General features: G+C 39.4%; 1 protein-coding gene across 4 annotated transcripts in view; it reads right to left on the reverse strand.

The window, feature by feature from the left end:
* The window catches only part of CEP85L (centrosomal protein 85 like), a 176,919-nt gene extending 155,820 nt beyond the window's left edge, over positions 1-21,099 (reverse strand). For 2 of the 4 annotated variants that reach the window (XR_008662582.1, XM_055311340.1), the window contains exons 1-2: positions 19,111-19,415; positions 4,301-4,462 (exon numbers count right to left, since the gene is read on the reverse strand). Coding sequence is in view for 2 of the 4 variants with exons in the window: in XM_055311340.1 (XP_055167315.1) it covers positions 4,301-4,462; positions 19,111-19,183 (235 nt within the window). In the remaining 2 variants the exon portion in view is untranslated. Of the gene's footprint in view, positions 1-4,300; positions 4,463-19,110; positions 19,417-21,070 lie in introns of those variants that run through there. The other 2 variants (XM_055311341.1, XM_055311342.1) reach the window with 2 other exon arrangements.
* Between the last annotated feature and the right edge of the window lie 6,522 nt (positions 21,100-27,621).

The following is a 27,621-nucleotide window of genomic DNA, read 5'->3' on the forward strand; positions in this document are numbered from 1 at the left end:
CAAAAATGGTACAAGGTGTCTCACTTAGAGAGGCAGCAGACATCAAGAAATAATAAGAAAATGCTATGAACAACTCTATACACATAAATTTGACAACTCAGACTTCTGGGGGGAGGAGGAGAGGAATGCCACAATTCATCCAATTAGAGACATAATCTGAATAACCCTATAATTATTAAGGAAAATGAATTCATGACTTTAAAACCATGAAAAAAGAAATCTCTAGGGCCAGATGGTTTCACTAAAGAATTCTACCAAAGGGATCCCTGGGTGGCGCAGCGGTTTGGCGCCTGCCTTTGGCCCAGGGCGTGATCCTGGAGGCCCAGGAATCCCACGTCGGGCTCCCGGTGCATGGAGCCTGCTTCTCCCTCTGCCTCTCTCTCTCTCTCTCTGTGACTATCGTAGATTAAAAAAAAAAAAAAAGAATTCTACCAAATATCTAAAGAATTAACATCACTCTATACAGTCTCTTCCAGAAAACAGGAGAGAATTCTTTCCAATTCATTTTATAAAGCTAGTATTATACTGACATCAAAACAGGACAAGATAGTCCCCCTCAAAAGATAACTATAGACCAATATTCCCTTATAGATACACAGAAAAATTCCTTAACAAAATATTAATAAAATTCAGCAATATATAAAAATTCTACACTTATGACCACATGGAATTATCCCAGGTGTAGAAAGCTTACTCAATATTTGAAAAATCAAGCAGTGGAATCTGCCACCATATCAACAAGCTAATGAAGGATATCATTTATCAGGGCGCCTAGGTGGTTCAGTGGTTGAGCATCTGCCTTTGGCTCAGGTTGTAGTCCCAGGGTCCTGGGAATGAGTCCTGCATCAAACTTCCCACAGGGAGCCTGCCTCTCCCTCTGCCTATGTCTCTGCCTCTCTGTCTCTCTCATGAATAAATAAAATCTTAAAAAACAAAGTATCATTTATCAAGTGATACAGAAAAAGCATCCGCAAAATCGAACACCCATTCATTACTTTAAGAAGTCTCAGCAAAGTAGGACTAGAGGGAAACTTCCTCAAATTGATAAATGGAATCTATAAAAAAAATCTACAACAGTTGTCATACATCTACATAACAATGGAAGACTAAGCACTTTATCTGTAAGATCAGGAAAAAGACAATGATGTCCACTCCCACTACTCATCTTCAACACTGTTCTGGATAGTCTGGTGACTACAATAAGTGAAGAAAAGAAAACAAAAGGCATACAGATTAGAAAGGAAAAACATCCCTATTTACTGATGACATGATTATCTATAGAGAAAATCCCAAGAAATCTACCCAAAAAACCTGCTGGAACTAAAGAGTCCAGCAATGTCACGAGATAAACACAACAGAAATCGATTGTGTATCTCTATGTAACAACATATTGATGCCAAAACTGGAAATACAATGCCATTTACAATCATTCAAAAAAAAAAAAAAAGAACTAGGTGTAATTTTAACAAAACATGTCCAATACTGGTGAATAAAATTAAAATCTAAATAAATGAAGAACTATACCATGTTAAATGGACTAGAAAACTCAAGAGAGTAATAAACACATCAATTCTCCCCAAGCTGATATATGGATAACACAATATCTATAAAATTTCCAGCTAGATTTTTTGGCAGATAAGACAAAACTATTAAACTTATATATAGGGATCCCTGGGTGGCGCAGCGGTTTGGCGCCTGCCTTTGGCCCAGGGCGCGATCCTGGAGACCCAGGATCGAATCCCACGTCGGGCTCCCGGTGCATGGAGCCTGCTTCTCCCTCTGCCTATGTCTCTGCCTCTCTCTCTCTCTCTCTCTCTCTGTGTGTGTGTGACTATCATAAATAAAAAAAAATAAAAAAAATTAAAAAAAAATCTTAAAAAAAATAAAATATTTAAAAATAAATAAATAAATAAATAAATAAATAAATAAATAAATAAATAAATAAATAAAACTTATATATAGGGATCCCTGGGTGGCGCAGCAGTTTAGCGCCTGCCTTTGGCCCAGGGCGCGATCCTGGAGACCCCGGATCGAATCCCACGTCGGGCTCCCGGTGCATGGAGCCTGCTTCTCCCTCTGCCTGTATTCTGCCTCTCTCTCTCTCTCTCTCTCTCTCTCTCCCTCCCCCCCCCCCGTGTGTGTGTGACTATCATAATAAATAAATAAATAAATAAATAAATAAATAAATAAATAAATAAAACATATATAAAAGCAAAAGAATGAAAACAGTTAAAACAGTTTTGAAAAAGAATGAAATGGGAATATTCATTCAAGATCCCAGGATACTTCATTCAAGATTTATTAGGCAAAGAAAATGAACTTCAATCTTAGCCTCACACTGTGCAAAAAGGATTAAGTCAGAATCAGAAATGTCAGAGTTTCAATATCCTGCACATTCCAAGAAAGGTTTAGCCCTTACCTATGGCTCCTAAACCCTTGGAATATCCTGCCTAATAAGACTGTCTTTGTTTACCTGGGTACCTTGGGTCATTTCATATAGTCTATGCTAATAATGTGATTTATAGTAGGAGCCATGTGTTATCAGGTTGATCTCTCAAGGGCTAGCAACTAAGATCATCCACCAAGGAGTCAACCATGCCAACATAACCAACCCACAATAAAAATCCTGGACCCAAGGCTTGGGTGACTTTGCCTGGTTAACAGTACTCTGTATATGGTTTCACAAATCACTGCTGGGAGAATTAAACACTGTCCACACAACTCCACACAAATGGTTGGGTCTAGTGTCTTCTGGACCCTGCTCCTTGCTTCTTTTTCTATTGCTGATTAAACTCTGTATTCGTTAGCTGTAACAAACCATAACCTTTAGTATGACAGCTTTTCGCAGTTGTGGGATTCCTTCTAGCAAATCAACTGAGCTGAAGAGTGGTCTTGGGGATACCAAACACACTTGCTTTATAAAAGATTAACTAAAAATGGATCATGGAATTAATGGAAAAAAAAAAGATAAAACTTTAAGGAAAAAAACAAAAGAAAATCTTCAAAATCTGGGACTATGCAGAGTTTTGAGACTTGACCCCAAAAGCACAATCCATATAATGGAAAACTATACTCAAAATTACACACTAAACTTAAGCAAACTTTAAAACTTTTGCTTTGCAAAAGACACTATTATGACAAGCTACAGAATAGAATATATTTGCAAACCACAAGGCCAAGAAAAGATTAATATCTAACATTTATAAAGAACTCTCAAAATTCAACAGTAAAAAAAAAAGATTCTGATTAAAACAGACATATAGAAATATATCACTGAATATAACAGATGGAAAATAAGCACGTAAAGAAATGGTCAATATTATTAATCTTTAAGGAAATGAAAACTAAAACTACAATGAAGTATCACCACATTCCTATCAGAAAGGCTAGAATTTTAAAAACCACAAATGCTAAGAATAAAGAAAAAACTAGATCACTTACAATGATCCATTTCCTTTGCTGACTGAAATGGAATAATCTCTCTGAAAAATAGTGTGACAATTTCTTTAAAAACTAAGCATACAAAATGATGAACAACCAACAACTGAATTGCTGGACATTTACACAGAGAAACAAAGACAGATGTTCATACCAAAACCTGTATATGAATGGTTATAGCAGCTTTATTCCCAATAGTCAATACTAAAAACAAATCAGATGTTTTTCAGTGGGAAAATTCTTAAGCAAAATATGGTCTACCTAATACCACCACTGCTGAATACTAATTAGGAATAAAAGAAATGAACTATTGATATGTGCAACAACCTGGATGAACTGTCAAAGAAAAAAGCCAGGATTAAAGGGTTATATACTATATGATTCCACTTATATAGCATTCTTGAAATGACAAAATTATAAAAATGGAGAATAGATTCAGAGGTTTCCATGAGTTAAGGGTGGTAGGGGGAGAGGGAGCAACATGAGGTGCATACTGTGGTGACAGAAACATTCTGTATTTTGACCGTATCAGTATAAATATCCTGTAATACTGGCCTGCAGTTTTGCAAGATATCAGCATGGGTGGGGGTGGGAGGTACTGAATAAAGGATGCATAGAATCTCTGCACTATTTTAAAAATTGCCTGTGAATTTACAATTATCTCAAAATAGTTGAAAAAGTGAATGAGGGGAAACTCATATGATCAGAGACAATTTCATTTGATATAATGGCAACATTGAACATTATTAAATATTCCAAACATTACTTTATATTTTGGAACAATAGAACATATTCTTTGAATGTTCTCAATCCCAACCATTCTCGGTAGTCTCATGTCTAAACACTAAGAATTTCAGCTCACCTTCCACGCTGTCAGAACAGGAAGTTCCAATGCCAGTGTCACCACTGTCAGAAGTTATACTATGTCTCCTGATATGATTATTTCGATGGCTAGATGTAACAGTTGTGGCCTGCCACAATGATTCATTACCAGGTAACCATGCTGATGAAGAATAATCTGGGCCTACAAAGGAAAATAGGTAAGAATTAGCACATTTATAATGTCTATCAGTAGACAAAACAGATCCTTTTTTTTTAACCTTAGAAAAAAAAAACTACACATAAGGTTAAAAAAAAAGTTATTTTGTCCCAAATAATTTGGATCAACAATATCTAAGATTCATCAAATAAACTTACATGCCATACACCTAAAAATACAATGCTAATTTTGCAGCTTCCTCTGCTAAAGGACTCTGATTTTGTTGATAAGTATTGAACTCAGAAATATGTACTGCTGTCTTATTTAAAATGTCAAATCTATCTATCTGTCTGGAAATATCAGCACTCTGCTCTGGAATATTTGATACGTAGGCATCTGTCATCTGTGATTCCACAAAGAGGCATCAGTTGAGAATTGGGGCCCGGGGAAAGTCTAATTGAATCATACTGCATGACAATTTAATTGGAATATGCTAATGGAAAATAAATCTTTTCTACTGTATCCTAATCATTTAACATTTAAAGTTATTTTATATTTCTTTTATTTCTTTAGTTATTTTGATAAAAGATTAACACTGTAGCATCTTCTTCACCCTTAGCTCAATTTTCCCTTTATTTTTTGGCTAACATCATTCTTCAACGTTCTCTTGGTCTTTATTTTCACTTATCTTGTCGATTTCACTTAATTTTTATTTGCCTTTTTCTGATTTATCCATCATTTTACTTTTCTTACTTCATTCTTAAATTATCATCCATTATAATACCACAGAAAGTACACCCATGGACAAGTACCAGTCTGTGAACTACTTATTACTAGTTCATAAATTATAGTAACCTGAGGGGCACCTGGGTGGCTTAGTCATTTGGGAATCTGACTTCAGCTCAGGTCATAATCTATGGGTCCTGCGATCTGGCCCACCTCTGGCTCTAGCTCAGTGGGGAATCACCTTGTCTCTCTCCCTCTCCCTCTGCCCCTCCTCCTGTTCATGCAGGTACTCTCTCTCAAATAAATAAAATCTTTAAAAAAAAAAAGTTACAGCAATCTGAAAAAACAATTTTAAATCTGTTGAATTTTATATATAAAAGCTACAGAAGCACATATCTTTATTAAAGGCTAACACAGTGATTCTCAAATTGGAGCCTGAAGACTTTATTTGTGGAAGTTAAGTTCTACACAAGATTTTGGGCTTCTGTCTCAACGACATCCTTAAAAAATTAAAGCATATTACAGATGATCTGTATAGCTACCTTAAAACAGATTTATTGAATAGTGAAACATGCTATTGAAATTGTCTACTAGGAGTGCCTTCTAGCACTCTAGAAAAAAATAAAGTTGTTAGATTTAAGCATAAGGATCACAAAATGATAAACCTGTCCATAAAATGAATTAAATCATTTTATCACACTTTTAGGAATAGACATCTCTATATTATTATTAAAAATCAAAATTCATAAACAGATTAATAAAACCAGACCTAAAGCTATTTTCTACTAATATTAGTTCTAACGTTAAAGGTTTGGTTTTAATAACACATTAAGGCATGTTAATACTAGTTTGAATTTCTACTTACATGTAATTTGTAAATTAAATTTGTTTTGGTTTTATAGATGTATGAGGTAAATAAGTAGTTTTAAAAACCATATACATTTAGGAGTCTCTAAGTGGCTGGAAATACCAAAAAAGTTAAGAAAAAGATTTGTCACAAATGCATGGAATGTATGTAGGTACTAGTCCTATCTTGCCATTTACTACCATAAAGTATATACAAATCTATTATAAAAAGTTACAATTTATCAAAACTTACACAAACATTTCCACACTGTACATACCACTTGAAGTCAAGAGAAATGTAAATAAACTCAAAGATAACAGTAATAAATCATAACTGCATAAAATTAACTTTAGTACATACATACTGTACTACTGTTACAATTTTGTAGCCCCCTCTTGTTGCTATTATCCACTTGAAAAGCCACGTGAGGGGATCCCTGGGTGGCACAGCGATTTAGCGCCTGCCTTTGGCCCAGGGCATGATCCTGGAGACCCAGGATCGAGTCCCACGTCGGGCTCCTGGTGCATGGAGCCTGCTTCTCCCTCTGCCTGTGTCTCTGCCTCTCTCTCTCTGTGTGTGTGTGTGACTATCATAAATAAATAAAAATTAAAAAAAAAAGCCACGTGAATGCTAAGCATCTCTGGGACTTTAGTTATCACAGTAAAAAATAACCTCTTGTGGTTCTTGCTTATTTTTCATCGTTGTGTGCGATAACATAAACCTCCAGCAACACCATGGGACCCACACAGAATGCCACTAGTGATGCTGGAAATGCTCCCAAGAAGTAGAAAAAAGTCAGGACATTATAAAGAAAAAGATGAATGACTGATAAGAACTACAGTTTGAGGTCTGTATCTGTAGTTGCCTTCCATTTCTAAATAAATGAATCCAGCATAAAGATCATTGTTAAAAAAGAAAAGGAAATTTGTGAAACCATTGCTGCAGCTACACCAGCAAGAGCAAAAACCCTGAACTTTCTGTGAAATACTTTTTCATCTTGTATTGAAAATAAAGCTTCTATGTGGGTACAAGATTGCCATTTTGGCATACCTATAGACTAGGATGATGTGAGAAAACCCGAAGTCATTACACTACAAGAACTTCAAGCAAAAAGAAGGTGAAGAATATAAAGCTGAAGAATTAAATGCCAGCACAGGATGGTCTGATAATTTTAGAAAGAAGTTTGGCTTAAAAAATGTCAAGATAATAGGAGAAACAGCTTCTGCCCACCAAGAGGCAGCAAATGAGTTCCCAGGCACCCTTAGGAAAATCACTGATGAGACAGGGTATCTGCCTGTACAGGTTTTCAAGGCAGACAAAGGTGCCCTATTCTGGAAGAAATTGCCACGAAAGATATTAGTAAGGAAGAGGAGTGAGCACCAAAATTGAATGCAGGAAGGGACTAGCTTTGCTGTTTTTTGCAAATGGAGTCAGGTGTATGATCAGGATTGTCCTTATCCATAAAGGTGCTAAACCCCAGCCTTGAATGAAAAAGGTAAGTAACCACCAGCAGCCAGTCTTTTGGCTGTATAACAAGAAGGCCTGAACAGGAACCCTTTTTCTAGATTGGTTCCACTGATGCTTTGTCCCCGAAGTAAGGAAATGCCTTGCCAGCAAGGGACTGCTTTTCAAAGTGCTTTTGATATTGGACAATGTCCCTGATCACCTAGAACCTTATGAGTTCAATACCAAAGATATCAAACTGGCTTACTTGCCCCTAATACAACGTCTCTAATTCAGCCTCTGGATCAAGAGGTCGTAAGGACCTCTAAGATTCATTTTGCATGGTTTCCTGTGGAAAGGATTATAAACGCTGTGGAACAGAACCACAGCAGAGAGAACATCATCAAAGTTTGGAAGGATTATCCCACTGAAGATACTGCCATTGTTACAGAAAAGCTATGAAAGCCATCAACTCAAAAATAATAAATTCCTGCTGGAGGAAACTGTCAAGATCTCATGCATGATTTCCCAGAATTTATGACAGAGCCAATCAAAGAAATCATGAAAGAGATTGTGAAAATGGCAAAATAGGTGGGAAATTAAGGCTTTCAAGATATGGATCTTGGAGAAATTCAAGAGCCAACAAACACCTCTCCAGAGAAATTAACAGAAAATAACTTGCTGGAGAGCTTCTGAACCAATGCCAGACAATGAAAAAGACGGCACAGAAGAAGCAGTACCAGAAAACTGACATTAAACAATATGGCAGAAGGGTTCTGATTACTCAAGACTGCTTTGACTTCTTTTACAATGTGGACCATTCCATGATTCAAGCCCTAAAACTAAAGCACGTGGTGGAAGAATGACTGGTATTGCACAGTAATATTTTTTGAGAAATAAAAAAGCAGAAAGTCAGAAATCAGGATGTATTTATGTAAAGTTAAGACTAAATGTGCCTGCCTCTACTGCTTGCCCTTCCACTTCCAAGACCAGCCCTCCTTTTTCTCCTCCTCCTCAGCCTATCAACATGAAGACAAGGATAAAGACCTTTATGATGATCCACTTCCACTTAATGAACAGTAAATAATCATTATGCCAGTTAATAAACTTACCGATTATGTATATGTGTGTGTCTGCATGAAAATCTAGTAATTGTATTGCAAGAACTGTGTGAGACATTTCTGTGCCATCATCATCACTGCCTAAGTATTTGCCATATAGAACATCCTGTGCAAAACCTGTATGGTAGTGGATAGCCTATCTTCACATAGGCATAAAATGAGCAATATTTAATATAAAATTAACAATGTGTTCATTTTTTCATTGTTTTATAACTTTGGTTTCAAAGAATTACATTCCCTTATAGTATGCCTCTCTCTCTAGTAAATGAAAACTGTGTATCAGTCTATCAACACAAGGGTTTTTTTTTTTCTTAGAAAAAAAGCTACAGTTTCCAATAATGTATTATGACTATGACTGTAATACTATATGCCATAAATATGTTATAATTATTCATTCATTATAATGTATAGACTAGGCTACTGTTGAGCTATCATATTACTGCTTCTTCATTGTCAATACATGAATTGTAAAAAAAAAAATACATGAATTGTTATACCTGTAAATATATATGAATTTCTTTTTCACGCTATCTTTTCATGTTGGGTGTCTGGCATTAGACATATATAACATCTACAATGTTCTGTATCATTTAAGACAGTACTGATATAGATACTGACAGTTCCATCTTGTATACAGATGATGTAAACTTACAGTATCAATATAGTACCATATTGTATTTTCTTTTATGATTTTAACAGTATTTTTTCTGTAGCTTGCTTTATTGTAAAAATGTAGTATATGGATACATATAACATATAAAACTTGTGTTAATCAACTGTTTATGTATGGCTTCCCAGCAGGCTATTAGTAGCTACATTTTTGGAGAGTCAAGATTTATATGGATTTTCAATGCATGGGGGATTGGCATCCCTAATTTCCGTCCTACTTCCTGTTTTAAAAACTGCTATTTATATTATATACCTAGAACACAGAGGATAATTAACAAATGTCATGAAGAAAATAACATTCTAATCTTTAATTTAGATTGAATTAATTCAGAGAATGACATGTCTTGTCTCAATTCAAGTCAATCCAGAATCACAAAGCTGTTAAGGACTAGAAAATGAAATATGCTTACTAGGAGATATATAATAAGGAAAATTTTCTCACACTATAGTTATAAGACTAGCTACTAAAATGGGAACTACTCCAGTTTTAGAGATGTGCTATAGACTTTAAAAAAAATTAAAGTCTCAGTTATCTCTACGGAGGTCCTATCATATTAAAGAAACTGAATGACTGAATGTAAAATCAGTTTTCTCTAGAACAAAGACAGAAGCACTTCCGTAAGAACAGCAAAGACATCAGATACTGTACAATGGAACTTCTCTTTGGAAAATAGTAATGTTACATTTTTTAACACCAACTTCAATTCTATTAAATAGAATACTGAATGCCTAGAGATAACTTATTTAAAAATTACTCATATTTCTCATACTGGAAATACAAGAAGATTAGCATCAAGTAAAGAGGCAACCTATTACATTTTCCTTCTGAAGCGTTTTTTTTTTTTTTTTTTTAAGTTGGAAACAAATGCATACAACAGTAAGTCTTCCACAATGTTATGTATCTGTAAATGCACTCAGAAGAGTAACAACTAATCTTACTGAATTTTTTAAATGACAACTCTACGACAGAATAAAAATAACAAAGCAGACTTGCTTTTACACAAAAAGCTGAATATAATACAAACCATGAATACAAACTGCAATGCTTCTCAAAAGGCAGGTTATCAGTGGATTGAGACCAACCGGTTCACATAAAATAGAACAAAACAGAAAATATCAAATCACATTTACTCTTGTAGGGCAGAAGATGCACATATCTCACATTTCAACACTTCTGAAATGTCAATAAGTACAAAGTACAACAGTGGCCCTCAACTGCCCCAATTCTACTATCAGCAGAAATCAATATACGACTAAGTTAAAAACAAATAAATCCAGGGAACGCAACAACAACAAAAAAAACCTTTTCCTTAACCCTTACAAGCAATCAGTCTGTAAAACTGTTTAGTCCATTTTGCAAATACTAACTGAATTACATCTCTCCTCTCCACGCGCAACATCATAGACCATGGCTTTTGGCTGGACTGCTACAAGAATCTCTGACTTAAGTAACTCCACCGAAGACATCCTCCACCCTCCTACCAGAGTTACCTTCTCAGAATCAAATATATTTATGTCATTCTCTTGTTTATATAGCTCTGTAGGTTCCTTCCTGCATATTAAATAAAACTCAAACTATTTAAGTTTGGCAAAGTTCGTCACCAATTGACAGCCACATCTTCTAATCCCTTGCAACCACTACCTCACCCATTCCAGCTCCCCTGCGAACACTCTCTAGCCACACATACCCTCCTAATCACGGCCTCCAAACAGACCAGGTCCTTTAATGACCCCAAGCTCTTTTCCTTCTCTATCTTAAGTCTCAGTTCAGAATTAATTTGCTCTGTCTTCTAATTCCTCCAAGTGGTATTAAATAACTACTACTTTGTGCTCTCCCAATGTATCATTCAAAATTCCGTAACAGCATTTACTAAATTATGTGTATGACTTTCTTCTCCCTCACCAAAGAAAGAAACTGAAAGACATTGGTCTGTTTGGTTTGTTTTTTTTTTTTTTTTAAGTCTCTAGCACAAAGCTGCAGAGTCAGGCCTCAATAAACATAGTCATCATTGCCACTAGGTATCAAATAAATGTTCACAGTATAAAATTAAAATTCTGGAAGCCTTATAATTAAATATAAAAAATACTTTTCCCTTTAGAGGAAAGATTAATCAGGGGTTTTGGGGGGCTGTTGTTGTCTATTTTAAAATCCAGGAGATTTTTAACTATCCTTGAGTAAATTTGCATTTAAGTACCTATATACAGATCAGTAAATATTTTCCAAAGCAGCTAAAAAATAATCATAAATAGTTTGAGGGGATGATGGCCAAAATTCCTAACAAATGAGAAAACAATCCCAACAACAACAACAAAAAAAAAAAAACCACAGAAAAAGTCACAAAAAATTTAAAAACATAAAAAAGCATTTATATTATTAGTAACCATACACCTACAAACAGAAAAATCTCAACCTACACTGGAAATAATCTAGTTATAATGAAAGAAATTTAATACAGCAATATTGATGTTCTTCACTGCCATCCACCAGTCTCTAGGGTAAGTGACTAATCATCCTCGGTTTTCTTTCTTTTTCTTTTATTGTAGAGTTAATAGTACAGCTTAATTGTAAAGAATGGACTGTGCTGCCTCAACTCAAGCTCTATCTCACCTCTAATTAGCAGTGAGACCTTGAGTAAGTCACTTAATCTGTAGCTCAGTTTCTTTATATGTAAAAAGAGAAATCAAATTAGAATATCCATCTCATAGCATTGTTGTGATAACTAAATGAATATAAAGAGATTTATTTTTTTAAAGTGCCAGGCATAAATGGGGCCTGGGTGGCGCAGTCAGTTAAAGTGTCCAACTCTTGGTTTCATTTCAGGTTGTATCAGGCTCCAAGCTCAGCAGGGAATCTGCTGCTTGAGATTCTCTCCCTCTTCCTCTCCTGCTCATACTCGTTTTTTCTCTCTCAAATAAATAAATCTTTTAAAAATTAAAGTTAAAAAATTAAAAGTGCCAGGCATAAAACAAACACATAATGGAACAGATAAAGGACCCAGAAATAAACTCACATGTATATGGCATATTAATTTACTACAAAGGAGGCAAGAATATACAGTGGGAGAAGGATAGTCTCTTCAATAAATGGTGTTGGGCAGCCACATGCAAAAAAATGAAACTGGACTTTCATTTATACCGTATGCAAAAATCAACTCAAAATGGGTTAAAAACTTGCATATAATACCTGAAACCATAAAACTCCTCGAAGAAAACAGAGGGATCCTAGACATTGGTCTTGGCAGTATTTTTTTTTTTTTGGATTTGACACCAAAAGCAAAGGCAACAAAAGCAAAAATAAGCAGGACTACGTCAAACTAAAAAGGTTCTGCACAGCAACAAAATGAAAAGGCAACCTATGAAACGGGAAAAGTATTTCCAAATCATCTATCTGATGAGGTGGGTTTTTTTAAAAGTAGGATCCACACCCACCATAGAGCCCAACGTAATATTTGATTTGAACTCAAGACCTTGAGATTGAGACCTGAGCTGAGATCGAGTCAGATGCCTAACTGACCACGCCCCCCATGCCCTTCTGATAAGGGCTTAATATCCAAAATATATACAAAATTCATAAACTTATACAACTCAACAGCAAAAAAAAAAAAAAATCAGATTTTAAAATGAGCAGAGGACCTGAACAGGCATTTTTCAAAAAAGACACACAAATGGCCAACAGGTATAAGGAAAGGTACTCAACAACATTACCAATCATCAGGAAAATGAAAATCAAAACCACAATGAATACCACCTCATACCCGTTAGAATGGCTATTATCAAAAAGACAAATAATAAATGTTGGCAAGGATGTGGAGAAAAGGGAACCCTTGTGCACTGTTGATGGGAAGGTAAATCAAAAGTGAATTTTAAGTAATCAAAAACTAGTAGTCTTTTGCTTTCTCAACATAATAAAATAGAGAATTTCATTCATTAATTACTGTAAATAATTTTAGACACATTACCCTGCCTCAGGAAATGGCACCACCATCCATTATAATTACCAAAGCCGAAACTAAGACATCATCTTTGATTCCTCTTTCCCTGCTTTTCCATCTCCAAACCCTCAGTAAATCCTTTCTCAAGTATTTTCCAAACCCATTTTCCTCTCTCCAAATCCAATCTTACCACTATCATCAAAGCCATCACGGGTTACTTAATTACTGCAGTAACCTATTAACTGGCTTCCCTACTACTCTTCTCTCCTCTGCCTCTCCACAATTTCTTCCCCCCCACAAAACAGCCAGGAGTGAGCTGTAAACACCAAGGACAGAGAATGTCTACTTTGTTTCCCCAACACATAGAACAGTGTCTGCCTCATAGTAGACACTCCCAAGTGAATGAACAGCCATCTCTCCTCCCCTTTCATAGTTAGCTTCCCCTCACAAAGAATAGAATCCAAACTTCTTACAATGCCTTACATTATCAGCCCTCCCTCCCCTCACATCCCTGTTCTCTATGTTCCAGATTCACTGGCTTTTGATATTCCTCAAACTTCTCATTTCTACCATAGAGCTGTTTCTGTACCCACCCACCCACCCCCCAAGTCTGGCTCCTCATCATTCTGGCCTCAGCTCAATTATTATCTCCTCAGAAATGCCTTCCCTGACCAGCTTATCCAAAGCAGCTCTACCCACCTTTGGCCATCTCACCCAGTTTTCCTTTTTTCATAGCACTCACCAGGTGAATTGTCTTGTTGTTAGTTTACTTACAGATAGCTTCCTTCTCACTAGAATGTAAGCTCCCTTAGAGCTGGGATCTTATCTTTCTTGTTCAGTGATGCATCCCTAGGGGCTAGCACAAAGCCTACTACACAATATTTATTGAAAGAATGACTCACAAACATTTACCAAGTACTTATTATGTGCCAACTATGCTAAGTAATAACAATGGATTTTTTAAATTAAAGAAAAATAGAAAGTGGAAGTAAAATATTAGTATGAAAAGCAATCTGAGGTTCATTTTATGTTGACCATTCCAGCTCTTAAAATGAAAGATGCTTTTTGATAAATTTTACTTTTCAAAATATTATTTTGACAGTGCAAAACATGAACACCTTTAAAGTAGTAATAGTTAACTACTATCTCATTGCAGCTTTGGTAGTTATCTAGATGATGACATTGTTCATTTTTTAATGCACATTTTACACATTAGTTCCCACTAATTAAGCTATCACTCAGTAAAATACTATCTAGGACTCTCCATGTCTTCAACATTTTCTCAGAATACACATACAAACATTTCATCCAGTCAGAAAAATCCTGACTATAAAATCTTTCTGTTCTCAACATACAGAAATATTCACAAGCATGACAATAGTGGTTGTCAACTCACCATTTATTGCCTGGCCTTAGATTAATTACCCAGCTTCATTCAAGCCAAGAAGTGATCAAATTCCAATTACTAATCACGTTCATTTCACAGAAGTCATCACTAAAGTTGAGATTCACCCCTCACCTCCCAATGCCTATTATAATAGAACATGTCCAACTGAGTTTAGGTGAAAGAGTTATGTTTCATTGTTACCACAGTATTTTTAGACCCATCTAATTCAGAACCACAGCAGAAAACCTTAGTATCTGAAGTAATCATACCAGTTACCACCTCTATCATTATGACATCACTAAACATCTTAAAGCAAAACACCAACTAGGAAGGGTAGAGTTCAAGCTCAAGGCACTAAACAAATGACATTTTTTCAGATCTTATCTTTTCTATTACTTTAGCTTACTTTAAAAGTATCATATCCTACCCCCATATAAGGGTTGAATACATTAATATTTTTAAAGCATGATTTATAAAATGAATCAAGTTCAGTATAACTAGGTATAAGTACTCAAAATATCACTATAACATACTAGATTTTTAAAACCTAAGGGAAATAGAGGTGCTTGGGTGGCCCAGCCAGTTAAGCGTCCAACTATTGATTTCAGCTCAGGTCATGATCTCAAGGTTGTGAGGTCAAACCCCAAAGTCAGGCTCTGTGCAGGGCGTGGAGCCTGCTTAAGATTCCCTCCCTCCTTCTCTCTCTGCCCCTCCCTCTCTAAAAAACAAAACAAAACAATCTAAGGGAAATGTATCCATCCTTCAACCAGCTTTGAAACTATTATACATTTTGAATAGTAGGGTATTCTCAAATCCCTCAATCAAAATACCACTTGTTTTATTTATAATTAGCTTTTTAACCATACTTGCCAACAGAAAAAGGGGGAGGAGGGCTTTTGCTTCTTCTTTGTATGAAAGAAGAATATATTCATCTTATTTACATTCATAAAGTTACTCTATGCAGCTGAAAAACTGTAGGTATCAAAACAAAATTAAATCCTAAAGCAAAGGTCAAAAGTTCAGTATTTTCCAAACCACACTAGTTCTTACTTTTTGTTTTTACTGCCATTACTTAAAAAAGTTCCCTTCAGAATTTTCAGTTGATTCTATACCTTTCATTTTCTCCTTAGTCTAGTTACACATTTGTATAAACAAATCAGTTTTAGGATACCTAGAATTAACCCACATATTGAAATAAACTCATTTCAATACTAGAAATTATTTACTTATCCCTGGTCTTCACACTGGCCCTCAGGACCAAAAATAATTGCTGATAAATTCAATCAGAAGACAGTCTTTGTTTTCAGAAAAGCTCTAAAATCACTCAAAAGATATACTGAACATTATTTCAAACATAAATTTTCAAATTCTCTAAAAGGAAAATAAATCCCCATATAAATCAACAGAGGTCATTGTCTTGACCTTCACCATCTGCCCAGTTGTAAGAGAAACTACACTTAAGTTTTTCATCTATGGGATAACTTCATAAAACTAAATAATTTTAGGGGATCCCTGGGTGGCTCAGAGGTTTGGCGCCTGCCTTTGGCCGAAGGTGCGATCCTGGAGACCCAGGATCAAGTCCCACATCGGGCTCCTGGCATGGAGCCTGCTTCTCCCTCTGCCTGTGTCTCTGTCTCTGCCTGCCCCTCTCCCTCTCTCTCTCTCTCTCTCTCTCTATATATATATATATATACATACATACATATATATGAATAAATAAATAAAATCTTAAAAAAAAAGAATTTTAAATTTTAAATACTTATTCGCTCATGGGGGTGCCTGGGTGGCTCAGTTGGCTGAGCAGCTGCCTTCAGCTCAAGTCATGGTCCCAGGGTCCTGGGATCAGTCCAGGAGTCGGGCTCCCGGCTCAGCAGAGACCCTGCTTCTCCATCTCCTCCCCACATGTGCTCTCTCGCTGTCTCTGTCTCTTTCCCTCTCAAATAATTACATCACTATTACTAAAAGTAATCTACTCAGCATAGAGATGAAAAAAAAAATTATTGGAAAGGCATGTCCTGACTTACCAATGGTTTATCACTGTCAAAACTGAAGCAAAATATATGCTTTGTAAAGATATCCTGTCCAAATTCCTCCAACTTGGGGACTGTTTATAAAGTATTTCCTACTATAATCTTTGCTACAGTGAAGGTACAGAGGCTGCAATACAACCTCAAAGTCCTTCCTTCAGTAACTTCTAAGCACTGTGATGTTTTTCTTCCTCATGGAAAACAATGGAAGAATGGACACAATGATCGGGTGATATTATAGCTCCAAACATATTATTACAAATCTATTTTAAGAGGTTAGGTTACAAAGATATTACAGATGGCTTTTGACACGTACAGGTAAATTGAAACCACTCCCTCCAACCCCTAGGGATAATGAAGTGTCTTCTCACTTACTGAAGTTACTTTGATTGCAGGATCTCAAATACTCAGTAAGCATCAGAAACCTCTTAACCGGGGTCTTCCCTTCTTAGGACAAGTAATATACATCTTAGCGGAAATAATTCCCACTCACATTATTTTTTAATTCATGCCTACAGGGATCCCTGGGTGGCGCAGCGGTTTAGCGCCTGCCTTTAGCCCAGGGCGCGATCCTGGAGACCCAGGATCGAATCCCACCGTCGGGCTCCCGGTGCATGGGGCCTGCTTCTCCCTCTGCCTGTGTCTCTGCCTCTCTCTCTGTGTGTGTGTGACTATCATAAATAAATTAAAAAAATCTTAAAAAAATTCATGCCTACATTAAATTCCATTATTTCTAAAAGTGCTGCAGGGCCAAATTTAAAAGAAATATTTTAAATCTAACTCTGGATTTTAAAATTTACATGTCTCCATTTAAGAGGACAGTACAGACCACTACAGTCAACAATACTGTACTATATGCCTGAAATCTGCCGAGAGTAGATCTTAAGCGTTCTTCCCACTCACACAAACATATGGTAACTCTATGAGGCGATGGATATTAGCTAACCTGATTGCGGAGATCATTTCACTATATATATATATATATATATATATACACATATATATATCAAGCTGTACACCTGAAATATATCAACATCAAGTTGTACACATGAAATATACGTACAATTTATTTTTTTATTTTTATTTTTAATTTTATATTTATGATAGTCACAGAGAGAGAGAGAGAGAGAGAGAGAGGCAGAGACACAGGCAGAGGGAGAAGCAGGCTCCATGCACCGGGAGCCCGATGTGGGATTCGATCCCGGGTCTCCAGGATCGCTCCCTGGGCCAAAGGCAGGCGCCAAACCGCTGCGCCACCCAGGGATCCCCTACATACAATTTCTACTTGTCAATTACATCCCCCCAATAACTGGTGAAATTATACATGCCTAAAAAAAAGAAAAAGAAAAACCACATCGCAAATTTCTAGACTGTAACCTAATTACCTTATTTGAAATGTTAATAGTAACTGAGCCTGATAAATTTCAAATAGCAGGAAGTACTAGCAAAAAGAAAAAAGAAAAAAAAAATCACACTTCCGAATACTGCTTCTACTTTTTTTCTGTTGTTGTTCTTGCAAATAGCTTGTAATGTCTACAAAAATGTCAGGGTAAAGTGGAACTCAAACATTTTGCGGAACAAGGTTACTTAGGGGGTCCAGAACCACCTAAAATTGTAGGAAAAATTTGGGGTCCGTATTTATGGCAATTTTTTTCCCCCAGATAAAAGGCCTATATAACTTTCTGCTTCTCGAGAAGGGCTCAAGATCCAAAGGGCCTGGAGGTACCGTCAGTGTCAAGTAACTTGTCACAGGCCAACCCAACCCTTATTTAAAAAAAAAAAAAAAATCCCGAACTGGGGCGGCGGCGGGGTGGGGGCTATTTACCCTAATTTGGTGGCTGCTACACACCTCGGGGGCAGATGCGAGCGGGACGTGGCTGTGGGATGCGCCGCTCCCCGCGCACAGGGAACGCGCGACCCCGGCCCCCCCCCCGCCCGGGGCGGTCGGGCTCCCGCCGCACGTGTCCTCCGCGGACGCCGGGGCGGGCTGCAGGGGGTGACCCGCTCTCCCCGCGGGGCTCGAGTCCCCGGGCTCCCCCGGGAAGGGCACGGCGCCCCCCGGGCCTCCTCCCGCCCCCCGCGCCCCGGCAGCAGCTGCGGGCGTGGGCGCAGCCGACCCCGGGCCTCCCGGGCCGCCGCCGCCGCCGCCTCCCCGCCCGGGCCCCCGCGAGCCCCGCCATCCACGTCGGCCGCACGGCCCACGGGGGGAGGGAGGAGGCCGGACAACAAAGCGCGGCCGGCGGAGGCCCGGGCCAGGCTGCGGTCGGGGCGCGGGGGCCGCGGCCCGGGGAGCCGGGAGGGCGGGACGCGGGGCCGCGCGCGGCGGGGCGGGCGGGGCGGGCGGCGCCAGATGTCAGCCCGCGGGGCCCGGGGAGGCGGCCGGGGAGGCCGGGGGGGGGGGGCGGGGGGCGGGCGGCGGCGGGTCCAGAGGCCCCGGGGGGGGGCGGGGGCGGGCGGCGGCGGGTCCCGAGGCCCCCGGGTGGGGTGTGGGGGGGGGGAGGCCGCGGCGCCCACGCCCGCCGGGGCGGTCCCGTTACTCACCCGCAGGGAGGCTGCGGGCTCCGCCGGGGCTGTCCCGGCCGCCGGCCTCCGGGGCCAGGAGGCGCCCCCACATAGCGGCCGGGGCGGCCGGGGGCGCACGACTCCCCGCGTCCGTCCTCCCCCGCCTTCCTTCGCCCGCTGCTGCTTCGGCGGCGGAAACTTGCGCGGAGCCCGCGGCCGCGGCCGGAGCGGGAGGGCGGGGGACAAGCCGGGCAACGGCCGCTCAGCGCCGGGAGGGGAGCGCAGGGGCCGGATTCGCCGCGGCGGCGGCGGCGGCTGCCATGGCCGAGCCCGCGGGGCTGAGAGGCCCGGGCCGGGGAGGAGGCGGCGGCGGCGGCGGCGGCCGGGTCCGCGGCTGAGCCGACGCTGGGCTCCGAACCGCCAGGCGAAGTTGCAGCTGCGGCTTCTCTCCGCCCCCTGCGCCGGCAGAGCCGGAGCCCGAGCCGGGCCGGCGGGGGCGGGGCCCGGCGGGGGCGGGGCCCGGCGGGGGCGGGGCCCGGCGGGGGCGGGGCCTCGGGCGCTTACATAAGGCGTGCGTGGCGCGGGGCGGGGCGGGGCGGGGCTGCGGCGCGGGGCGGCGGGCGCCTGCTGCGGGATGGCCTGGACGCGCGCCGGCGGCCGCCCTCCCTCCGCGTCCTCGCGCTCCGCAGGCCCCGAGGAGGGGGTTCGAGGAACCGGGGCCCGGGGCTGCCTCGCTCGGTACCGCCCCCCTGCGCAATCCCTCAGGCCCTCACCTGGGAGGGAGACGTGGACACCCGTCTCCGCAGCCTGACTGCTGGAGGTGAAAGGCCAGCCCGGGAGGGCGTGAGGGACTCCCTCCCCGTCTCATTTGGGGTTGGGATTAAAGTCCTCATGCACTGCAGAAACATCGTTGAGAGATGACTTTGGGGGATAGAAAATAAGTCTTTTTTTTTTTTTTCCGGAATTCTCAAATTCAATGGCGAGCTGTATGGGGGCGAGTTGGGGGGGGGGCAGGTTGCAGGCAGCTACCGTGCACGAATGTGCGCAGGAAAAAGCAGAAAAAGAAGAGAGTGTTCAGGGCGGGGCCGTGCATTATAATCTAGTAGCCGGGGGGATTCAGATAAGCAGAGAGGAAGGAGTCAAAATGGCACCAAAGCAACTTCTTCACACCCTACACCCTACAGCTTGACGTTGCTCCTGAGTTTGCTCAGTTCCCACTCTTCACCTGAACCCAGAGTACAAGAGTATCCTGGGGGAGGGCAAAGGGTGCAGCGCCCTCTTCTTAGATCTTACCTTTCATTGGCAGTATTAGGATCCTTGTGACATTTCGATACAAAAGAATTCGTTTAATAAATATTGGTGGAGGGATCCCCGGGTGGCTCAGCGGTTTCGCACCACCTTCAGCCCGGGACGTGATCCTGGGATCTGGGATCGAATCCCACGCGGGGCTCCCTGCATGGAGCCTGCTTCTCCCTCTGCCTGTGTCTCTGCCTCTCTCTCTGTGTGCCTCTCATGAATAAATAAATTAAAAATCTTTTTAAAAAGGGTGGGGGGGAATAGATATTGGTGGAGCGCTGTAGAAGAAGGTGGGTTCCACATCTGGCACGTGAATCAGAGATAACCTAAAAAAGCAAGTCCCTACCCTCCACAAGACTTTGGGTTCAGCGATGCTTCTTCCTGTTCTGGAAGTTTGCTAACAAAGGTCTCCTATTTCTTTTTTTATTATTATTATTTACTTATGATAGTCACAGAGAGAGAGAGAGAGAGAGAGGCAGAGACACAGGCAGAGGGAGAAGCAGGCTCCATGCACCGGGAGCCCGATGTGGGATTCGATCCTGGGTCTCCAGGATCGTGCGCTGGGCCAAAGGCAGGCGCCAAACCGCTGTGCCACCCAGGGATCCCAAGTCTCCTATTTCTACTTAAACACTCTGCAGTTGGGAAATACTGCTTAAAACTTTTGGAGGTTAAGTTACATTTAGTTGTGTAGTCTCTTGCTTACCACATCTGTGTTATAATTCATCTGATTGCAGTCTCCCACCGGTAGAGTTCCATTTATTTCTCCAAATCATGAGCAGTTGGTCCAAGGGTCAGCTTTTTTCTGAGGATAGATGGGGACAGAAACATGAAAGGATGTGATTCCTTTTCCTGATTTAAATGTGCATTAGCTCATTCGAGTAGTTTGAGTATTCAAGTTGAGAAAACTTAAATAGTTGAGGTTCAGAAAGAAACCTAAAAAATAATAATAAATTCCAGAAAGAATTATCAGAAGCCATACATTCAGTTACAGTATTTATCAAACACCAAACTTTTTTTATAGAGTTCCAAGAAATGAATGAATGATCACAGATATATTATGGTCCTTTGTGAGTTTAAAATATATTTATTATTTCAAAACTCTGTCAACTTCTACTCAATTCCAAGTAGTGTTTAAAGAAAAAAATCATTTGCTCGTTTTCCTACATGTTTTTTACCAATGTGAAGGGCATGCTGCTACACACAAACGAAAGAACATGTGAAGCTGAGACTACGTAGAATACTTCAACACCTATTACAGAGTAAAAGGAAATAATAAAAACATATTTCTATTTTGGCAGCTGGCACCAAAGATAAAAATTTTTGTGTTCCTACTAATTAAACTTGAAAGGATACAGATCTAATGCAATTAAAGTAATGTAAATAAGTGAGAATATTACGTATATGAAGTAAACTGTAACCATATTTTTATTCATATAGATTCTGAGTATTACTAAAATCAGATTCCCCCCACACCCACTATCCATAGTTCTCAGAATGATTAAAATTTATCATAGCACAGGTTTAAGAGCGTAAGAACTACCTATTACCAAGCCTAATGTTATAAATAGGCATAGTTTTGTAAGTAATGCAAATAGTGACTGTGCGCGTGCGTGCGTGTGCGTGGGGGTAACTACTGTTGCTTATGTGAAATTTCAGAGGGGACTTTTTAAAAATATAAACTAGATCACAGAAGAGTCAAACAGTACCAAAAACATATTTCATATCAAATCATATTAAACACATTTGGAATATTGCATTCCAAAAAAAAATTTAATTAAAAATGAAACATAAGTGTTGCATATATAAATCTTAAAGCCTTTGGCTATGAATCTCTGATCTGATTAAACTATTTTACATATATTTTTCTTATATAAATTTATCATATTGGGCAAACAACCAGAGAATTGAAGAGTGATATTACAGAGGATAAAAGTAATATTTTAAAATGAGAAGAAATATCTTGTGCATAATATGAGCAAAACTCGAGAGGTTAATTTTTACAAAAATATGAAATATCAAAACCAACAAAATGTAGAAATACTAAACTATCCAGTAACAATTGAAATAGCACCTAAAGAACAATTGCCACTTGAGAGGGACGGATTTGTGAATGAAGTCTAAAAATTTCCAGGGACAGACAATTTTGGTATATCAAGGGTGTTATAAGGACTGTGATCTGTAACCTCTTCCAGATCATAAAATGACAAGTTACTGAATTTATTGTGGGTTGTTGTAATCTCAAATAATCATTTATAATGATTTAAAAAAAAGGAAACTAAGAAACTCTTGCTTTTGACAATGGATTTGAAAAATCTTGATTGGATTCTTAGCAGATACATTCAGCCATACAAACATGACTAGAAGATGTATAGGTAATTCAACCTGTCTGTGCCTCAATTTCCTCATCTTTGGTATGGCTGGGCCAAGAGGGTAAGGATATCTCATCTCAAGTCCATGATTCCTGGGAGATACAGAAAATGAATCCCATCTGTACGTTTGGCTCCAAAGTTGAATTGCAATGGCCAATGACAAAGTAGGTAAAATATGATTCACTTAATTAAGGAGCAGTCCTTTGAGTGGGAGGTGAGGCTAGGAGGGATGGAATTCAAACGAAAGACAAAGTTAAATCTTCCCAGGTCCCATGACTATTTACTGGAACTGCTTAGGACTGACATAGTTGTGAATGGAATTTATTGTGGTCACTACCTGGTCATAATGAACCTATAGAAAAGATGCAAAGTCATTTACAATGAAGGGGGACAGCAAACTTGACATGTATAAAGAGATAAGTTCTTCCCCGCCTGTCTTCCTGTTCAGACACCAGAAAAATAAGTATATGGAGAGAAGGGTGGGGTTTAAGAAAGCAGTTCATACCTTTACTATACACACAGCCTCCTATCTAACTTGCACTAGTAGAGGACTGTTTTAATAACTTAAAATGGCCAAAACATTATGGAATTCGATTGAGATTAACTCAGCAGAAAGGCAGGTTTTCCAGAGAGTATAGATGATAGCAGTAGTGAGACTTTAGAATATATATTTTAAAGGAGTTGAGACTTGTCACTAAGCCAGTTAAATATTTTATGTAATCATCAAAACAATCTGTCATCAAAATAAAAATTAAAAATTAAAGTAAAAAAAAGGAAATTTTTAAAAAAATGAACAAAGAAAAAAGGAGACAAAAAACAACTATAGAGAACAAATGTGGTCATCAGAGGGGAGGAGGTGGGGAAACAAGAGAAATAGGTGAAAGCGATAAAGAGTACACTTATTGGGATCCCTGAGTGGCTCAGCAGTTGAGCATCTGCCCTCAGCCCAGGGCATGATCCTGGAGTTCTGGGATTGAGTCCCACATTAGGCTCCCTGCATGGAGCCTGCTTCTTCCTCTGCTTATGTCTCTGCCTCTCTCTATGTCTCTCATGACTAAATAAATAAAATCTTAAAAAAAAAAAGTACACTTATAATGATGAGCAAGCACTAAGTAATGCATAGAATCGCTGAATCATTATATTGTACACCTGAAACTAATATAACCCTGTGCGTTAATTAATACTGGAATTAAAATTTAAAAATAACACAATCTCTCATCAACAGTCAATATTAGCTCCATTTTAAAGATTGGGAGAAAAAGACCTAGAGAAGTAAGGTCATACAGATTGTAAAGGTCATACCTAATCCATATGATCCCAAAGCCCATGCTTTTCCCATCATGCTGTTTAATATGTTGCAAAACAAATTATAAGATTTTTCTTCAGATGCCATATGAGGAAAAAGTACCTAATTATAGGATTTCTGTATAATGTTTAGGGTCTGGCTAAGATTGGAAACCATGTGACATTAATCTGTGAAGTTGTATGACTTTTTTTCTTTAGCTGCAGCCAGAAGTTTGAGTATATAAAGAAGGCAGATAAAATAACAGGATTTTGTAGTGTGGACACTTAGGGAAAAGGGGCAGAGAATTTAAGAATATTGGCTAGAAAAACAAAAGAATATTGGCTAGAGAATGGGTAAAGTGATGGGAATCTGGATCTATCCTATTTGGAGAAAACAGTGAAATCAAGAGTGGCTGAAATGTTGACAGAAGGCTGGAGGAATAAGGGAGTGGATATTAATTATGAAATCGAAGAACAGATATAATGACAATAGGGGAGTGAATGGTGAAAAGGTGGGACATTAGGTTGAGTGGGGAGAATGTTGGTGTTTAAGATTGCATAAGTGGGGCAGTGGAGGAATGAATCTGAGGCTGCACTGACGTTGCATGTCTCTGATCTCCCTTCAAAAAAACTTTGCTGTTCGCAACCAGGAATGCAGTTGACTGATGGCCTCCAGGTGTTAGCACTTGAAGGATCTGCCTTAGCTTTTGAGGGTAGGCCCCATTTTTCCTGGACAGCTCCAGCCAGTGAGGATAGCAGAGACATGGGGTCCTGCCATTCTTTCCCATGCAGAACCCTTGTAATCATCGGCCTTTGTTTTCTGGTTGACTGAGACCTGGTCAGACCTGCACTGGGGTCTAAGTCTTCCCTTTCCAATTCTATTTCTTCAACACGTGCTACCCTCCGATAAACCTCTTGAACTCCTGACTCCATTTTAGCGTCTGCTTCCCAGAGAACCCAAATGAAACAACCTGTAAGGACAAAGATATAAAGGAGTTGGGTCTGTTTGTTTTAAGTAGTACAGTGGGGGTTCCCTAAAGCGTGATGAAAATGTTTCTGAGGACAGGAAATCAAGGATGGGTTACCAGGAAGGCAGCACATAGCAACATGGACTGCAACCACACAATAGTATCCATATAGAAGCACCCAACATCTGGAACAGCAGGGGAAGGCAAGATTGAGGGAAGCAAACAGGTTTAAGTGGACTCAGAATACCACTTGGGCACACAAACTTGGGAGACAAAGTTCTGGGTAGTTCTGAGTGGGCTGGGCCTGGCAGCTGCTGCCCCAATTAGAAAAGATTGCCACTATCCAAGGTACTTGCAGGAGCAAACTACAAATTCACAGTGTGAAATTCACAGTGTTCACTTAGGTTGACAGGATTTTAGTTAATAAAGAGTGGTTAATTGGTTACAACTTCTCTACTCAAATAATTACCAAATGTTAACATGGTTTTCTTAGTAGCTTTCTTACTTCTGGGTAGTAGAGGAGAATTCAATTTGATAACTGTTAACTTTGGGAAGTTTTCATCCAAAGAGTTTTCCCCATATTGCTTACACAGTGGAAGGAAATAGTGATCTCCAGAAACGTAAACAGAGTTAATGGCACTGAAACAATTCCTAGAATGAGCAGCATTAATTTAAGGATTGGGACTATTTGCTAAAATTTCAATGGAGGTCTGGAATTTTAACAAGTATTACATTCAGAGAACAAAACACAAGTCTAGCTGCAATTTTCAGGTTTATGGAGGAACTGATTTTTTATCTTTTTTTTCTGATTATAAAAATAATACATATTTTTAAAAACAGAAAGAAGATAATATAAAAATAATCATTACTTATTCGTTTAGTAGATATTTGTTGAGTACCTAAGTACAGCAGGAAAACTAGGGACAAGTGTAAAAGATTGGCTTACTTTAAGCTTTTAAATTTTCTGTTGTGTGAGCATTTATACTATCAATAACGCAAGGGTTGTTTGGGGTTTTTCTAACCCAGATTATCTCTAAGGAAAGATGGAGTCACTATAAATCTAGTGCTTACAGTCTTTCTTATTATGGGTTACTCGCTTAATTATTTCAATCAACAACATACTGATTGAAGAAGTCACTTGCCCTGACTTAAATTCAGTCTGCACAATTTGGAATCTATATTTAAATAAATAAACAAACAAACTTTTAAAGTTTGTTTTTTGTTTTTTTGTTTTTTTTTGTTTTTTTTTTGTTTTTTTTTTTTTGAGCGATGGGGAGTGACAGAGGCAGAGGGAGAGAGAGAATCCTACGCAGGCTCAATGCCCAGTGTAGCCTGACCCAAGCTCAATCTCACAACCTGAGATCAAGATCAAGACTGTAGCCAAAATTAAGAGTCCAATCCTTTCCCAACTGAGCCACCCAAGCACCCCAAAAGATCACTTTAGAATGTAGTAAAATAGTTATTACATTCTAGTGGTTGTAAATATATGTTCAATAGGACAGTGGAAAAAAGCAACATATTTAGATCAGTATTTTGAATAGATATAAATAGGGCAGCCCCGGTGGCTTAGCAGTTTAGCCACCTTCACCTTCGGCCCAAGGCCTGATCCTGGAGACCCGAGATCGAGACCCATGTGGGGCTCCCTGCAAGGAGCCTGCTTCTCCTTCTGCCTGTTTCTCTGTCTCTAATAAATAAATAAATAAATAAATAAATAAATAAATAAATAATCTTTTAAAAAATTGAATAGATATAAATAAACTAATATTGTGTGGACTTAACTGTTTCATTTATATCTCAGAATTTTAACATATCAAGTCATCTGTTTTTCTTTTTTTTTTAATGTATTTATTCATGAGAGACACAGAAAGAGGCAGAGGGCAGAGACATAGGCAGAGGGAGAAGCAGGCTCCCCCTTGGGAGCCTGATGCAGGGACTCCATCCCAGGACCCCTGGATCACGCCCTGAGCCAATGAGCCATCCAGGCGTCACTATCCCTTTTTCAACATATTTTTGAAAATGCATCTGGAAAATGGAGATCTCCTTACATTTGAACATATCTGGACTAAATTAAGAATTTAATATTTTAATGAATTAAAATTGGTTCTTTTTTGGGGGCACCTGGCTCAGTCAGTTATGCACTTAGGTCACAATTCCAGAGTACCTGGATCCAGCCCCGCATCCTTGGGCTCCTTTCTCAACAGGAAGCTTGCCTCTCCTTCTCCCTCTGCCTGTGGCTCCCCCTACTTGTATTCTCTCTCTCCATGTCAAATAAACAAACAAACAAGCAAACAGATCTTTCTAAAAAATCTGTATTTAAAAAAAAAAATGGGGGCACCTGGGTGGCTCAGTGGTTGAGCATCTGCCTTTGGCTCAGGGCGTGATCTCGGGGTCCTAGGATCGAGACTTACATCAGGGGGAAGCCTGCCTCTCTCTCTCTCTCTCTGTCTCTCATGAATAAATAAATAAAATATTTTTTAAAAAATTGGTCCTTTTTTTTCTCTACTTTGAGCCACAAACAAGGTATTCCTTAAACATTTCCAGTATTTTGCAATGCTATGTTCAGAGAATCCATTTTTAACATTTTTAACCACCTAAAACCTCATTTAGAAAGAATAACATCTTACAGACTTTTC

Source organism: Nyctereutes procyonoides, unplaced genomic scaffold (assembly GCF_905146905.1).
Source record: "Nyctereutes procyonoides isolate TBG_1078 unplaced genomic scaffold, NYPRO_anot_genome, whole genome shotgun sequence".
Lineage (NCBI taxonomy): Eukaryota > Metazoa > Chordata > Mammalia > Carnivora > Canidae > Nyctereutes > Nyctereutes procyonoides.